This window comes from Stegostoma tigrinum, chromosome 8 (assembly GCF_030684315.1).
Source record: "Stegostoma tigrinum isolate sSteTig4 chromosome 8, sSteTig4.hap1, whole genome shotgun sequence".
NCBI lineage: Eukaryota > Metazoa > Chordata > Chondrichthyes > Orectolobiformes > Stegostomatidae > Stegostoma > Stegostoma tigrinum.
The window spans coordinates 32,497,830-32,516,665 of record NC_081361.1 but is presented as its reverse complement, the minus strand read 5'-3'; the positions used below and the strand labels follow the sequence as shown (position 1 = coordinate 32,516,665).

Here is an 18,836-nt window from a genome sequence, read left to right as displayed (position 1 = left end):
AGCACAACTGGAACTGACCACATAAACTCTGCTGTGCAGGAGTGACAAAAACAGATGGAATAGGACGCTGGCTCAAGAACAACACACCCTCTACCCCCACCCTTCCTTCAATTGTCCCCTTTGCCTAAAGACCTATCACCCAAGGATTGGCTGGCTGAGTAACTGAGGACTCACAAATCGTGAAAGCCAGCAAGCGCCACCCTCAATTCGAAGGGGTGACAATGACAATGATATGTGCCTTGATAATGAAATTACTTTAGTTCACATGGCATATTCTTTCACATCCAGGGTGATGATCACAGACTGAACATTTCCATCTTCACCTGTCTACTGGCTGACACCACAAATATATGAATGATCAACTAGGGGATTTCAAAAAAAGAATTGTGATTGTTACACTCACCTGTTACAGCTGTCTTTGCACTCAATGGGTCTGACAAAGGAATTGAAGTAAATATTTGAACTGTCAGAACATCATGGATCAAAGGCCATTTTACCCATCACTATATTTCTGTTACATTCCATGTATAATATCCTCTGTCGTGGACTATACTAGATTTATTTTCAACTACTTACTTGGAAAATCCATTTCTCAACCAAACTAATGCAGTAAATCTCCAATATATTAACATAGAACAGTATGGCACAGTATAGGCCCTTCAGCCACGATGTTGTGCCAACCTATTATCCTACTAAGGTCAATCTACCCTGCATACCCTACATTTTACTATCCTCCATGTGCCTATGCAAGAGTCGTTGGAAAGTCTCTAAAGTATCTGACCCCACTACTAGTGCCGGCAGTGCATGCCACACACCCACCACTCTGTGTGAAGAAGCAACCTCTGACATCTCCCATATACTGTCCTCCAATCACCTTAACTTCCGCCATTAGCTCTATGATTCTATTATTCAAAATATTTTCGCAAATGTTGCTATTCCATTCATTGCATTCTGCTCCCTTATAATCATTCCTATCTGTCCAAAGATGTGCAGATTAGGAGGATTGGCCGTGCTATCACAGGGCTCTGTCCTTGGGCCTCTACTGTTTGTAATTTTTATTAATGACTTGGACGAGGGAATTGAAGGATGGGTCAGCAAGTTTGCAGACGACACAAAGGTCGGAGGTGTCGTTGACAGTGTAGAGGGCTGTTGTAGGCTGCAGCGGGACATTGACAGGATGCAGAGATGGGCTGAGAGGTGGCAGATGGAGTTCAACCTGGATAAATGCGAGGTGATGCATTTTGGAAGGTCGAATTTGGAAGCTGAGTACAGGATTAAGGGTAGGATTCTTGGCAGCGTGGAGGAACAGAGGGATCTTGGTGTGCAGATACATAGATCCCTTAAAATGGCCACCCAAGTGGACAGGGTTGTTAAGAAAGCATATGGTGTTTTGGCTTTCATTAACAGGGGGATTGAGTTTAAGAGTCGTGAGATCTTGTTGCAGCTCTATAAAACTTTGGTTAGACCGCACTTGGAATACTGCGTCCAGTTCTGGGCGCCCTATTATAGGAAAGATGTGGATGCTTTGGAGAGGGTTCAGAGGAGGTTTACCAGGATGCTGCCTGGACTGGAGGGCTTATCTTATGAAGAGAGGTTGACTGAGCTCGGTCTCTTTTCATTGGAGAAAAGGAGGAGGAGAGGGGACCTAATTGAGGTATACAAGATAATGAGAGGCATAGATAGAGTTGATAGCCAGAGACTATTTCCCAGGGCAGAAATGGCTAGCACGAGGGGTCATAGTTTTAAGCTGGTTGGTGGAAAGTATAGAGGGGATGTCAGAGGCAGGTTCTTTACGCAGAGAGTTGTGAGCATGGAATGCGTTGCCAGCAGCAGTTGTGGAAGCAAGGTCATTGGGGTCATTTAAGAGACTGCTGGACATGTATATGGTCACAGAAATTTGAGGGTGCATACATGAGGATCAATGGTCGGCACAACATTGTGGGCTGAAGGGCCTGTTCTGTGCTGTACTGTTCTATGTTCTATGTTCTATGTTCTAAATTGTCCATAGTGTCCAGGGATGTGCAGGCGAGGTGGAATAGCCATGGGAAGTGCCAGATTACAGAGACAGGATGGAACTGGATGGGATGCTCTTCAGAGATTAATGTAGACTCGACGAGCCGAATAGTTTGCTTCCACACTGTGGGGATTCTATGATCTATGATTTTCTATGATATCCAATTAATTTTCAATTTCATTTGCAACCTTGATACTAATTGAGTTATTTTTGAATACATTGATTCAGACAGCATAAAATGGTTTAATAGGGAGATTATTTGGTATATCTACTATTATGCATGTGGATGTCTGTGTCTTCAAATATCTGTAACTTTTAATTTCTTGGGTTCAAAATCTTTTACATGTAATCATGTATCAAAGAGTCTTCATCCATGACCCCTCAAACAGCTGTATCAATTCATTATATTTCTCAGAGTTTTAAAATCTTCTACCATAATCTACTTTTTTGTAATGAAAACAATTGCATGCTTTTTTCATGTTTGTACTTCCTCCAATTGGAAGTTTCTTGGTGAATCTGCAAGTCACACTCTTTTAAAATCTTCACATTTATTCCATAGTGTGGTGTCCATAGCAGACTGAGAAATGACAGCGTGCATAGGGTGACTTTAACACACTATTATGTCTTCTGTCTGCACACTTTCAGCTCTTGCAGACACACCACATCTGGTGCAGCCAATGGGATGTGCCAATCTTATTGAGGTCATTAACATGGGCATAACACGAACAATGCCTCAATCATGCCTGGGAGGTAAGATGATATTGAATAACCTCTAAGACTGGGTTAATGCATGTTCTGCCAGCTAACAAAGTCTTCTAATCTCCCCAGGTGAAATGCATTCAAATGTTTGACAGACACCTTCCCCACAGGGACTCCTGTGGCGCCTTGCTAAACGTCCCTACCTCACAGCCAGGTGATGTAACTTCAAGTCTCATCTGGCCCAGAAGTGTGTAACGCCATCTCTGAACAGGTTAGTTACAAACTAGTGACACCCTCCCCACTGTCACAAGCAGCTCTTAAAGGAATAGCCATTCAACTGGCAGGTGAGAGGTTTTTGATTTATTTTTGCCCTTACAAAGTTTGTGAAAGTTCTTAAGTACAATGCACAGGAGGTTTTGGTCACATGTTATTTTGAAAGAACTATTGATGCATCGTGACAGAGCAGTCAGGGGAATTTCCTGCTCATTATAAGGGCTATGGTCGCAGTCACTTTTTATCTCTTAACTTCACAGGAACATACAGCACAGGCTGCTGAGGGAGTAGAAACAGTCTCTTCCAGAAGATTGAAGGAGAGTGGAAATGTTTCTTCTGTGGGGAAGAGCATTACCTGAGGCTGTTAAGTCAGACTGTGTAGTCAGTCACCAAATGATCTGACAGGAAATACAGAAGAAACTACTTTACCCAAAGAACAGTGAGAAAGTGGAACTTACTACCACAGGGAATGGTTGAAATGAACATTAAGGATAGATGTGAGGAAAAGCTACACAATCATTTCAGGCAGAAAGCAATATAGGGTGTAAGTGATAAATTTAGATGGAGAGAAATAAAAGGTGCCTTGAGTGAAGCATAAACATCAGCATGAAGCGCTTGGGCTGAAGACCTGTTTCTATCCCCTGCAATCCTAAGCAATTCAGCAAGGACTTCCAAAACTGCAGGCTGACTTTAAGGGGTGCAGGTTAGCTCAGACAAACATTAGAAATGCACACTAAAGCATCCCCCCGCAGTATATTTAATCATTGAAATAAAGGGTCAGCACAAACTTTGCAAACTGCCTGCCTCAACAAGAACATATGTGACTAATTGCCAACCACAACCCTGAAGACAGGAGCAAATACATTTATTAGATTAATGTTAAAGCCGAGAATACTATTGATCTTTTTATGGTCCTACTAACATGAGGTTCTGGGTAGCGTGAACTCGTGCCCCAAAATTCACTGAGGCTACTCCTATTGAGAGTATGCTGCCTGTATACTTTCAGGAAGAATGCAGCATCTTACACGTGTCTCCTGGCTCATTTTTAGCAGGACCCTCCATTTTATTAACATCTCTTTGCAAGAAGCCCCCTATCTTGGTTTAATCAACTTATCGCATCAGCACTCCGTGGACAATTATCAAAATAAACATTGTTTTTTTAATCACGGCAAGTAAGGACGATTGGTAAACCTCGTACTTATTGACCATTTCTAATTTGCTGTGAGAAGTTAGCCACCTTCGCGAAGTCCGTGAGGTGTGAGAATGGTGGAACGGCAATATACATTCAAGTCAAGGCAGTTTGTAATTTGGAGGGAAACTTGCAGAAGGAGTTATTCCCATGTTACCCTGGCCCTTCTAAGTGGTTGCAGTAGCAAGTTTTAATGGTGCTGTCGCCTGAGCCTCAGTCAGTTGCTGCCATGCATTTTGTAGATGGTACACACTGCTGCCACTGTGTGCCAGTGGTGGAGGGGCTAAATGTTTAAGGTGGTGGATGGAGTATTGACCAAACAAGCTACTTTATCCAGGATGGTGTCGATGTTTTTGAGTATTGTTAGGGCTGCACTCATCCAGACGAGTTAGGGCTATTCCACCGCACTCCTCATAGTGACTGAGAAAGGTTGGGAGTCGGAGGTGATCTCTCAACCCAGAACTTCCAATCTCTGACTTGCTCTGTATCTACCCTATAATCATCTTTAAAGACTTTTCTAAACTTCGCACATGTTGCATTTCCAACCAACATCCCTAATGTTTCAGATCCCAAAGAAATCTGAGATTTGTCAATCATGGTTATCACTGGCTACTTCTAACTATAAGCTTTTTATCTGAATTATTGTTAGTGTTTTTCTTAATTAGCAATTATATTGTCTACTCTCCTATCACATTCAAGCTCTGAAAATAATGTCCAAGACCTCAACAATATGCTCCCTTAGGATTTGAAGATTAACTCATACCATTGAATTCCAAGCCAGAATGGACTAAAATTCTAACAGGCAAGAATTTTGTCCAACAGCCAAAGCCAAAGAAAACTGTCTGGGATCTTCAAAGTTAACAGACTAAACGTACTGTGTACAGTTAATGAAATAGTCAACGACAATATGTTGGCAAAATCTCATGAAATCATGCATAACCATGAAACAGGGAGAAAATAATTCAGTTAATTGAATGCACTTTAAAATGTGCATCTGGAATATCCATAATCATTACAAATCAAATAAAATTACACATGATGTATTAATTTCCCAATATTCCTGCAGTCAGCATAACTGTGGTAATATATCACACAATCGCAGAATTGTTATGGCACACAGTAAGGCCATTTAGCCCATCATGTTGCATCGGCTCTTCAAATGAGCATCCTTACTGATACCAATCTCTGCCTTTTCCCCAGCCCTTGCAAATTATTTTCATCCAAGTAACCATCCAGTGCCTTCTTTAACACTTCAGTTGAACCTGCCTCCATAACATTTTTGGAAGTGCATTCCATACAGTCAGATTTTGAACCCGGCTGTTTTGCTGCCTCGAAGCATGAAGCTTGAATGTGATTTTCAACTATTCAGCAAGTCACAGCTTTTAAAATTAACTGTAGATATAATCCGCATGATGCCATTGACGCCTGTGTTATTAGCTCTAAGGTGCATGAGTTCTGGATAGTGTTCAGTTTTTAGGGCATTTGGCTGCCTCCTAATCCTAAAGTCGTCTATTTTATAATTTAGACAAAAGCAAAATCTACCAACAATGATCCATGCGACATACAATTGATTGAGAAATGAGCTGCCGGTTAATTGATTTATTCAGAGGACAGCTGGCTGGTGAAGTGAATTACAATCTGTCTCAACACTCCAGGGACCTGGAGGAGGATCCAGTGCAGACAGTTGAGAGGAAAATATCTTCTCTCAGATGGCAATTAAGGGACCTACAAAAAAAGGGAATTTGGATTATCTTAATCCAGCTCCCAGGGGAATTCATCTATCTGCAATTTACCAACAACTGGCTTTATTTCAGAAATGTTGCTCAAAGACCTATTAACAATGGCTGCTAAAGAAAAGGGATTTGTCATTTTTGTGCATTAAATATGTTATTGTGAAATTGTTTTCATTAATCAGGCTGTAATAGTTCATCATCTAAATTGTGGTATGCAATGTAATGTTCCCTTTTCATGTCAACTGGATTTCTTTTGTGTTATTTTAGAATATCTTTTGGATTGAGTACAAACTGTTTGGATCAATTTTATTTAGATTTTCTCACTAATTCTTCTTGTTAATTTCATTCTTCCTATTCCCCTGAAGATTTCAACCTGCTAGGGTACATGTCCGCAGCAGCCAATTATCCCCCAGCAAGGGTCTGCAGTTCCTGAACTTTGTAAATGCCACTACACCTGAACTCCATACAGTCATCAAAATCATCTTACTTGCATGCACTCCTAACAGAGAAGCATTCATTAGCAGGAATTGTGCTCTTTCCCTTCCCTTTGTAACTCAGGCACAGCAGCCAATTCTCATATTCCAATCACTGCCTGACTGCAGTCAACTAAACCAGCACACACTCAGGATTAAACAAGGGATCTATCTAAGATAGTAGAAATTGCAGATGCTGGAGAATCTGAGATAACAAGGTGCAGAGCTGGATGAACACAGCAGGCCAAGCAGCATCAGATGAGCATGCTGTGTTTATCCAGCTCTACAGCCTGTTATCAAGGGATGTTTCTAGTTCTTAAGGCTGTTATGCATTTCCATAGGCATCAATTAATCACACCCATTTACTATGTTAATTTTCAAAAATCATATTCATAGACAATTTAGATTTTTTATCCTATGCCAGAATTTTAGTAAGTTTTAATAAATTGTTCTGTTAACAACTCACATTTACATAGCATATTTAACATACTGAAATATGTTGCTTAATAGGTGCAAATCAGATGTAAGTTGGCAGCACACCAAAGAAGGAGATATTACACAAGGTGATCAAAGAGGTAAGGTTAAAAGAGGATCTTAAATCAGGCAGAAGTAAAGAGGGAAAGGGATCAAGTAATGGAAGAAACTAGGCAAAGAAAATTGGGATGCTTGAGGCCTGAACTGGAAAGTTCTCAGAGAGTAAAGAGCTACTGAAAATCACACAAAGCCACAATGTGCCTTGGTTGCGAAAATAGGATTTTAAAATTCCTTTGTTGAAATTCAATCAAAGTATGCTCAAATTAATGAGTTCTATGTTCATATAGTAAAATTAGGCAGTTTAATTTTTGGGCTGTAGAGTTTGATGCAAATGGAAGCTAGATAGGCAGGTCTCCTTGCAGATTGGCACAAAACTAATTGAACTTTTCAATCTTGTATATTTTCATAGTACATTTTAATGCACCTTTTTAAAAATATAGATCCAAAAGTACTATTTGAATTTCTGTCACATATCAAACCTAATTGAATTGTTGGTTCAAAAGCAATTTCTCACTGCAATCCAAGTACAATGCAGCACTAACCAATTGAGCAATAAATCTGCACTATTCCCACCGGACTCTGAAAATTGTGCATTTAGTTTATAGAATATGGGGAGCTCTAAACTGTAGCTGTAAAACCACAAGGAAACATAATAAATGCAGGAAATCAGAAATTAAAACAGAAAATATTTGAAACTTCACAGCGTTGATCTTTCATCAGCATTCCTGCGAAAGATGTTTGACCTGTAATATTAATTCAGTTTCTATTCCAACAAATGCTGTCTGATCTGTTGAGTTTGTCAAGCACGATTTTTTTTTGTTTGTTTCTCATGCAGCTCCTGTAATCAGCACTTTATCTAACTATGAAATTTCAGACAAAAAAAAGCCCCAAAATGTATCACACAATTAAAGGCCATACAAAAGAGCAGAAGGTTTTGCAAATTCTGCAGCATCTGTAAAGAGAAAAACAGAGGTAGTGTTTCATGTTGATAACTTTTCATCAAAACTCTTTTCTTAAAGTTGTCCTCGCATCAGGTTTCATAAAATAAAGCTCTCCTACGTCCAAATATGTAAACCAAATGTAGCCCATACAATAGTTTAATTAGGATGCATTTGAAAAGGTGCATGTCTCTTTTTGTTTTCTGAGAACAATCCACACAGCTTTGTCCTCCATTTAGATTCACAACATACAGTGATTTTGTAGAATTTCTGATTAAACAAATGCAAGTCTCTCCAAATGAAAGGAGGTGTAAATTAATATATTTCATTGCACTTAGAAAAAAAATTGCATTTTTATTTCATTGTTTTCCAGCAATGAAAGTGACATGTCATGTTCCAGTATAAATGAACAAAATCAAAGTGCAAATCTCTCAGTTACAGAAAATGCATGCAATCTACCAACCAACAGCTTGTCGCCTTTCGACCTCCACTTCACAGATTAGTGAGCCAAACATCTGCCAAACATCTGTACTCCAGAGAGAGCCAGGTATGCTGCAGATCTCACTGGTTTATAAGGCACGCTGCAAAGCCAAGCTTCTCAGCAACACATCGATTCATATTTTTCCAGGTGAATACATTTGACTACAACATCATGGACTCAATTTGCAGTTTTAAAGAAAACCTTTTTTCTCATATAAAAATGGTGTGGCTTATAAATACTGAAACAATTTGAATAATGTTTAGATGCTAAATACAATGTTTACAGTAATCAGATGGGAAATTAAAGTGTATGTGTTTTTATTTAACACAACAGTTTTGATTTCCGGATTCATGCCAAGCCAATCACAGAGATAGGATCACAGAATCATACAGTACAGAAAGAGGCCATTCAGCCCAGAAAGTGCCTGCTCTCTGAGGGAGCTAGCCATTAGTCCCACTCTTCCGATCTTTCTCCCTAATCCTGCAACATTATTCTGTTTAATTACAACTCAGTTCCTTCGAGATTTGACAGACGGAGATGACAGGTGTTGATTATCTCCCACTGCTGTAAGAGCAGAAGCAAACTCTCACTTTACACGTTGGGAATAACCGTTTACACAGAAGGGGCGCCCGCTCGTAAACCCGCTTACCTCATTGGATCAGGCCGCTATATCGCTAATACTTACCCGCATTAACCAATAAACAATACGCTGCAACAAACCTAGCAATGCTCCGTGGAGCACTGCGATTTAACCAAAGTGCCAAAGGTGTAAAAGTGCCAATGTAAAACCACATCAAATAGAATTCAAACACAAGTATTGACTTTAAGACTTGACCACTGAGCCAGCATAAATATTGAAAAATCATATTCTGCTCCGAATTAAATCGAAAAACATCAAAACCATTGTATTACCGAGCAGAAACTAAAACAAATCTATCTCCCCTGTTGTAGATAAAAGGCAAGTGTAGTCTAAAGACATCTTCGGTTCAAATCATTAAAACTATGGCACAATGCGTTAAAGTCCCAGCCGCTTTGGCATCTAACGATTGAAAAACAGTTACAGCAAGATTAATGGAGAGACAGGACCCACCCCCTCCCCCCACCCCACTCTGTTAAGGTTTGAATGCAGACTTATTAAACATTCCAAATAAACGATGCGATTTTAATATTTTAAAAAAGTCATTTCAATTAATTGCGACAATTGGCTCGAAATTACTCACAACACACAAAAACTGAATGCACATGGATCTTCCGAACCATACATCTTCTCAATACGAGGTGCATGCAAAATTTAAATAAAAAATCTATCCATTAATCAGTCGAACAGTCAGGACCTGTTAGCAACAGTAGGAAGCATCGTCTGATTGAAGCTGGCACCGTGGAGCCACGCACGGCCCGCAGGCAGTTAGAAAATAGCGGTACCGTATGCCCGTCACATTTCAGCACCACGGCCAGTTCATCTGGACCGAGAACTTTGCATTATCAAAAAAAACAAAAAAAATCAAGTGTTACCAGAGTAGTCTGTACAGTCGGATGACCTTTGTAAACAGCCACGTGAGATCCCGAGATGTACAGCCGAACCAAAGGCTTCATTCACCTCCTCCAAACAAGTGCAGATTGACCCCCCAACCAAAAAAAATTCCAACTTTGTTCGTTCCTAACTGCTGAATGAAACGGGGCTGGGGGGTGTGTTAACAATGCACGGCCCCTTAGAAGATTTCCTTAAACGGCTGCAAGCCTCTTATTACTACTTGGGAGGTATGACAACTAGAGGTACACCACGTTTGGGTCTCCACATTAAAACCTGGGCGTCGTTTGCGTTGGGCTTCACCAAGGCATTGGGCGGTATGAGCTCCATCCTGCTTAATATCCGAGGCTGCTCCTGCTGTGTCCTTCCAACAAGCTTAGCGCGATAGCCCAACGGGTTCGACGGGTCAACTTCTATGTCAACCCGCATCCTCCATTTGATTGTCTGAAGTAAAATCTTCTCTTTGCTGATTGTATTCATGGCTACCAGCCAGGTGGTGAAACTTTGGTCTCTTTTAATCCTGGTTAGTTGCGGCACGTTGCTGTCACTCACTGGGACCGCCCATGTTACACTCGGGTAAAAATTGTCATTCATACTGACTAAAAACCGAGACGCCTTGTTGATGGGGCCAACCAAAGTCACTGTCTCGGTGGTGTTTCCATACCATGGATAGCTCACTCCATCAGAATCACTAATAGCTTTAACCCTGCCTTCTCGCAAATCAGGAAGTTCCCAGCTAGACCTGGATAAAGATAAAAACATATAAGCATCATCTGCAGGATGCTGTATTTAGCACAACTTAATCGTTCTGATGCACTTTACCAACCACACTTGAGTGCCTATGAACATTATGGACACTCATGACTGTTTACTCAATTGGGAGAGTTAGATTGTTGAAGGCGTGAGCTGAATATACGTTCATCTGATCCTTGATGTATTTTTTCCCTTATTAATGAACAATATTGAGGTGGAACTTGCTTGAAACAATCTCAAGCATTAAGGAGAACACATAAGATAAATTGGGAGAAACTATTTCCATGACTTTCAGGAGTAAAGGTCATTCTTTAAAAATGGTAACCAGCTTCTTTGTGAAAGGACTATCGACAATTGGAACTCTGCCACATTTGTTGGTAATTTAAAAACAGAGATTGGTACATTTCTGATTACCAAAACGTTCCAGGAATAAGCACTAATACAGATCTCTGAGTTAAATGGCAGATTAACTATCAGTTCACAGGAGAAATTGATGGTGGAATCGTGGTAATGTCCCTGGACTAGTAATCTAGCGATCCAGCCTAATGCACTGGAGACATGGGTTCAGAACCCATAGCAGCAAGTGGATTTTAAATTCAATTAATATATCTGGAATCTAAAGTAGGCCTTGGTAATGGTGACCAATGCAAGTATTAATTGCATCCATCTGATTCACTAATGCCTAATCGGGCTGGAAAATCTGTCCTTACCTGGTCTGGCCTACATACAACTCCAGACCCATCGTAATATAGTATACTGTAAGTCTTAAATAGGCAACAAATACAGGCCTTGCCAGGAACACCCACATTCCATGGAAGAGCTATTAATTGAAAGGCTGAACAGACTGGAGGAGATAACTGGCCAACTCTAGTGTCTTAGGGTTGTATTTATAGGTAGGATGAAATGTTTTACTCAAAAGCACTTTAGATCAATGAGTGACCAAATTTTAAAATATTGAACAGAAATGTTATTTGCTGTAAATTCCATATTTATAATTGTTACAGAGAAATAGGAAGGATGTCCACTAATGTCATACATTGCCTCAACCTTGTCCCTTCTCTGTCGTGTTTTAACACATGGTGCATTTTAACTACATTAATATTATCAAGTGAGACACTGTCAGTGTATCTTATGTATGATTCATGACAGCACTATGGAATGAATTACTTACTTAATGTGTGAACAGGCAATTCATGAATCAAGTTGTTCCTGTTCATTCATATTCTTGACTTTTACTTTTAAATATACTGAGCAGAAAGGGAACATATTTATTACAGAAGTGCACTAGCACTTGTGTTAGTATGTGCCCACTGTTTCTGAGAAATGTATAATTCATTACTAAATTTGTCAATAGATATATGTTACTGCACTGTTTTCTGTATTCCCTGCAGAAGGTAGATTGAAAGCAAAGACAAATTAATTCCACTGCCAGTTGTCCATATATTAACAGCCTCGAGTTGCCTGTCAAAAGAAAATCCTCACAATTTGCACAATCCTGTTAACATATTTAAAAAGGATATCAAATTGGAGGTTTTAATTTTGTGCTTATTAGGAAAGAAACACAAAAACTCCTTGCCTGCTTTGAGTTTAAAGTAAGACAGTGAGACGGTCAAGTAAGGTAGTTAAGAGTTCCTGCTGTTGGCATCTCCATGCCAGCCACAGTCTGCCCAATCATGACCTCCTACTCATGCTGCATAAGTTGTTGTTTCCTGTCTAAGGTGATTTTCTTGTGTTTAGTCCTGAAGAGTGTAAGGCAAAAAGCTTTGACATCACTTTTTTTAAAGCATTACTTAAATTCCAAATTACCAAGTGATCCCTTTAATCTCATAGAGTTCTCCAGCACTCCTGAAAATCAGTGATCCTCCAATTCTACTCTCTCATGTGCATTCCACTTATTTTGTCCCTCTGCTGGCATCTAAGGCCATAAGGAATAGGGATACAAAGAGGGCATTTCGCTCCTCAAACCTGCTCGATCATTCAGGAGGATCATGGCTGATCCTACATTCCTCATATCCACTTTCCTGCATTTTCCCTGTAACCTTTGATTCTCCTACTAAGGAATATCTATCTTAGCCTCAAATATGCACAAAGACTCAATCCATACAGTTCTCTGTGGCAAGGAGTTCCAAAGACTCACAACCTGTTGAAGGAAAAAAATTCCTTCTCATCTCTGTCTTAAACTGCCATCCCTTTATTCTGAGACTATGCCCTCTGCTCCTGGACTCTCCCATGAAGAGGAATATCCTCCCAACATGTTTGCTGTCAAGACAGTTAAGAATCCAATATGAATCATGTCGGTCTCAAAACCTGATGTCCCCTCCCTCAACATTTGGATTTCACCAACCCTGTCCCCTTTAAAGCTATCTCTGTTTGACTAAGCTTTGATCATTACCATCATATCTCCCTCTTAGTATCTATGTATTTGTTGTCTGATTATGTAATTGAGAAACACCCTGCCAAGGGATTGATGAGAGTTTTAAAAGAGCCATATACTTATGCCTGCAGAACCACTCACATCAGAAAATGTGGTAGAACAAATGAGTTGGTTAAATCTTGTTGTGTTACCACTTTATTAGTAAGCACAAACCAATCGTACATGCTTTAGAGACAGTATACAATCTGCAGTTTCATCAGTGTGTTCAGTGCCTTTCCTGAGATTACGAGATGAGATTTCCCTAAGTAATAAAATGTTAACCCAGTTGTCTATCCCTGATAAGAAAATTGTTATGCCTTGTTGTCCCAGAAATGTCAATTTAAAACTATAACACAAAGGAGGTTTAAAAGAAACTTCACTTTTCGAATTGCTATGATTCTAAAACAGGATTTCTTCTCGAAAAACATTTTGAGTTACCACTAATTCATTTAAAAAGTTATTAAACACAGCATCTGGGGTTTGAGCTTCAATCTTCTCAGTGGTTATGAAGCTGTTGAATAAAAATATAATTCTAGGAGGTTTCCACAGTGCTCTGAGCTTACCTCCTCAGCATGCCCCACGCTCCCTGTAAACTACATTTAGCCAATTGTCTGTCCTTCTTGCAGAAATGTCTATGGTGCTTTGTAGGTTGTGTCTAATTACCTAAGTATGAACTTACAAAATCACTCAGGATATACGTGAAGTGAGTATGTCTGATGTTAACAATAGCAAGTGACTCTTCAAAATATTTGCATTTTTAATAATACAATTGGCCAGAAATTTCTGAGACTGAAATCCAAAAATGTTCCAAAATGCACAGACAAAAAAACTGACAAGTTCCAAATTTTGCATGAGTATACAGCGCAATAGTAAATATGATGAATGTAAGGGTAAATTGTACACTTTCGCTCTCCTAGTGATGAGATGCCTGTGACAGCAGTACATGTGGGAAATTTGGCCCCTCTGCTCAATATCCAGTGCTCACATCCTGCACTCGAGTTATGAACGTCAATAGATCGGAAATCACCTGAACTAATTTTCATCAACATTTCCACTACCCTCTCTCATTGTGCAACATTGACTTCCAAATCCGGCCAAAAAAAAAGTTTAACTGCCAGGGCAGCAAAGTATTTTAGAAATGATTGTGGAAGACTGAGCCACACCTTAGACTTCAGACCTGCTACAACTTGAGATTATGGAGCGCAGCTCAATTCTTACTAACTCTGTTCCACTCAGTGAGCTGTGCAGTTACAGCTTTGCACCCACCCCTTTTAAAACGAGGTGATCTTTATTCTGGATGACAAGTACAGCACAGATGGCGATAGGAGAGCAGGTCACTTGCTCAACCCATCAGTCAAGCCTTTACCTGGCACAAAGATATTAAAAGTTAATACATTAATATATTAAAAATAAAATAAATTCTGATCAAGGAAGAGTCTCACAAACGTTCATTGTAGAGTTTGAAAGTTTGGCTGATACACTTAAATCATGAAGAAAATGGTGACGTAGTAGATGGTTAAGAAGGTTTTCTAAGATTACAAAAGGATTTTAATCAAAAAGGGTCAACGGACAGCAAAATGGCAGATGATGTTCAACCTGGATAAATGTGAGGTATTGCATAAATAGGGTTAGGATGTATGCAATTAGTGGTAGGGCCTTGGGTAGTGTTGTTGAACTGAGGGATCCAGGGGTTCAGATACATAATTCTTTGAAGTTTGTGTCAAATATAGACAGGGTTGTTAAAAAAGGCATGTAGCTCGCTTGCCATCATTGCTCAGTCCTTTGAGTTTAGGAGTTGGGATGTCATGTTGAGGTTGTACAGGACATTGGTGAGGCCTCTTGGAGAGTACTGTGTCCAGTTCTTGGTCACCCAGTTATAGGAAAGATAATATTAGGCAGGAGAGGGTTCAGAAAAAAATTACCAGGATGTTGTCACAAATGGAAGGTTTGAGTTACAGGAAAAGGCTGGATAGGCTGGGCATGTTTTTCACAGGAGCATAGGAAGTTGTGAGGTGTTCTTATAGACGTTTATAAAATCATGACAGGTACATATAGGGTTAATGGTCGGTGTCTTTTCTCTAGCATGGGGGATTTTTAAGGTGAGAGGACAGGGATTTTAAAAAAGATATGATTTACACAGAGAGTGGTTTGCATGTGGAATAAATTTCCTGGAAAAAGCCATGGATGTGTGCACGATTACAAGATTTAAAAGACATTTGAGAAAGTCCATGAATGGGAAAGGTTTGGAGGGAGAAGGGTCAAGTGCAGGCAAGTGGGACTAGTTTCGTTCAGAATTATGTTCGGCATGGACTGATTGGACCAAAGGACCTGTTTCCGTGCTGAATGACTCTAAATGTTAGAGCATTGAATAGTAGTAGGTCGATAGGCCTACCAGGAAACTTTCTGTAATTCAACATAATCATGGCAGATCCCCATTTCCATTAACACCTTTGGTTATTAAAAATCTTGTCAACCTCAAATTTATAATTTATAATTGAATAAGCATCACTTGCCATTTGTTGAAGGGTTCCAATTTTTCACCACACATTTATCAATGTTGCCCTATTATAGTGAGATGCCATTCTTCGGACCTTCTCATCTTAAACTCTCCAAACAACAAAAAGAGTTTCACTCCATCTATCCCATTTGTTCCTCTTCATTTTGCTATTTAGATTCATGCAAATCTTTGGCAATACAAAGAGGACATCAACCTATTGAATACACTAGTTTTCTCTTGTGCCTATTTTTGTTAGAACATAAAAGTTTGATTTTACATGAAAATGATCAAGCTGTAATTGGTTTATGGGATAATTTTATTTGTGTTCTGTTAATGTCCTATGCTGTGAATCAACACCACCATTACTAAGCCATTGTTTAATAATATAATTGTTCCCAAAGTCCAGAATTTTCTGCAGCATAAATAACTGCTTTAAATTCGAAGAAGAGCATCAAAAAAACATGAAAAGTTAATTACAATAGGGACATTTATCTCACCCCATCTGTTGTATTATGCATTCACTCCCTCCACCACAGGCATTCCATGGTTGCCATGTGTACCATCTACAAAATGCGCTGCAGCAACTAACCAAGGGTTCATCAATACACCTTACAAATCTGCGACCTCTACTCCCCAGAAGAATAAGGGCAGCAAATACATGGGAACACATCAACCCTTGAGTTCCCCTCCAAACGCCATGCTGCCTTGACATAAATTATATTTCAACTTGTTCATCGTAGTTGATCAAAATCCATGAATTCCAAACATAACAGCACTGTGGGAATACGTTCACCGCAAGGACTGCAGTAGTTCAAGATGACAGATTAATATCACCCACCTAAAGGTAATTAGGAACAAGTGATATGCTAATGCTGTGAAGGAACAGAAACACTTACTTTTCCTACTTGTCTACTCCCAATATTTTCATTTATGACTCAGAATAATATAAGAAAATTAACAGTTCACAATGAACAGGAATACTTTCAAGTAATTAATACTCTCCAGTTTCAATGTGATATATTTATTTGATTAAGCTACCCTTTTATTGATGCTACTACAGTGGAAACCCTTTTATGAAGCCTTTCAATTTGCCAACTATTTTCTGCTGGAAAATAACCAGGAGTCAGCAGAAACAGTAGCAACGCTTCACTCCGAGAAATTGTTGTTCTTCATAGAAGTGGTTCAAATAAATCACCCTGCAATAAAAGCAGTACTGTGTAATAGTGATGTGGCTCCTGTGAACAACTGGCAATGGTCTTGTGGAGATTTTGATTACACTGTTAGATAGAGGAGTTGAATCTGACTGGTGTGAAAGCCAATAACAATGATGTGGCCATGTACAAAGATTTAATGTGAATAGATAAAAAGTGTGGAAATTGGTTCTAGAAGTCCTATTGCAGATTAATGGGGAATGGTGATTTATTAAACTGGAATTTAACTGGAGATGGTAAAAGGTTGAAGGCAGTGGGGCAAGACAGGATTTGAGGGTGAATGGCATGTTGCAAGCCTCTGTAGAATATTAAAGTAAGATCGTGTTATATTGATTGAAATTTTCATTGAACCGTCCAGAAATATATTCCTAATCAGAAAACATTAGTTGCTAACAAACCAATATAGTTTCTCTGTATCCAAATGTTGACTGATTGGTTGGCAATTAAAAAGAAATGAATTGACAGGCACCTTATCAAGTGTTTAAATTAACTAAAAGAGATTTATCATTAATTGGATGTCATGACATTCTACTAAGGAAGAGATAAGTATAATGTAGTGGGCTATAGAAATGTTATGCATTCAACACTGCCAGTGTGTCAGGCTCTCTGTAAAAATCATAATGATTCAGGAAGAGCAATTTAATCTTTCAGGTAGATGAGCTAAGCATAATTCAGATCCAAGGTTAGACTGAAGTTCAATGTACCTATTGGACTTCTCACTTACTCTTCATCTACAGAATTCTTCAGCTGGATACCATCATAAACAGTAATAACAACTTGTATTTATGCAGTGTCTTTAAGGTATAAGCATATCTAAGTTACTAAATAATTATCATAAAAATGATGCTGATTCACGTAAATGGATTTATAAATTTAACGGAAAGCTTAATCTTTGAATGACGAGCTACAGGGGGAAAAATGTGTGGAGAGGCTAACGGAAGGGATTTCAAAGTTTAAAGCCTCAATAGCTGAGGACACAGTGGAGGGGTTGAGGGGAATTAAAAAGACCAGAAAGCACACGATTGTAGGACTGGAGGAGGCTGTATGGATTGGGAGATGCAAGGCCATGGCAGGATTTGAAGACCAGTGGAAGGAGTAACTGTTCTTCTGCACAGATCTAGTTAATTTTGTGAACAAAATTGTAATCTCTTCCCTGGGTAAACTGGAAGTAATTCCTCAGACCACTTCTCAACCATCTATCTTGAATATTATGGATTTTCCAATTTTCATGATAACTTTATGAATTCATTATTTAATACTTGTTTAATACTACTGGAAATTATCTTGGTAAATTATTATTAATTATTATAATGCAACTATATAAACAGAGAGACAAAGTATTCAGCACTTTAAAACTGATGATTACTATGGATTAAGTTAAATAGATAAATTTAGTCATTTTAATAAACAATACATTCTGCAGAAACATTCACTCAGTTCTTGGCTACAAAAATAATTAGGTGAATATCACCCCTTGAGCTGTAATGACATTAGCAGCCATAATTTTTTCTATATTAAGAAAAGCATAAGGTTTGGTTCTCTCATAAACTGATGAAAATGCAAAGCAGAATTGTACAAAGTTTAAAAAAAAACTTTCAGCCATTGGAAGGGGCTGTTCACAGTAGAGTTCCAGTACGTCTCGTTCCAGCTCTGCAAAGTAGACAGTAGGATCCTAGCAAAGTAAGGGGACAAAGGGTCCACAATAGAATTATGTATGAGGAGTGGAGTCCAGATTGTGTGTGAAAGATGTTACAATTCAGTTTGTAGCATTAAGTCCATAATTGAGCATTGGCCTTGCCACTCCCTTTTTGGTAGCTTCCTCCAACCCCACAACCCTGTAACATCTGTGCTTTCTAGCCTTCGGCCTGTCTACAATCTCTTTCAATGCCTACACTGTACCCTCAGTTCTCTAGATTTTAAGCTGTTAGCATTCCCTCCCTCGACCTCCCCACACCTCACCTGCTCTAAGTCACCCTTCAAAGTTTGACTGATCTTTTGGTTACTCTTCCAAATTAGATTTTGTGCCTTGATATCTTTGCTTTATGACTGCTCTTTTACTACCTTCTAGACATTGTATAAACACATTGTTGACTGGTAACT

At 39.1% G+C, this 18,836-nt stretch overlaps 1 protein-coding gene across 4 annotated transcripts in view; it reads right to left on the bottom strand.

Moving 5' to 3' along the window:
* The window catches only part of LOC125456201 (protein FAM78B), a 55,711-nt gene that overhangs the window by 29,857 nt on the left and 7,018 nt on the right, over positions 1-18,836 (bottom strand). For 2 of the 4 annotated variants that reach the window (XM_048539081.2, XM_048539080.2), the window contains exon 2: positions 8,258-10,604. In XM_048539081.2, the coding sequence (XP_048395038.1) occupies positions 10,082-10,456 (375 nt within the window). In that variant the 5' untranslated portion in view covers positions 10,457-10,604 and the 3' untranslated portion in view covers positions 8,258-10,081. Of the gene's footprint in view, positions 1-8,257; positions 10,605-18,836 lie in introns of those variants that run through there. The other 2 variants (XR_009446051.1, XM_048539078.2) reach the window with 2 other exon arrangements.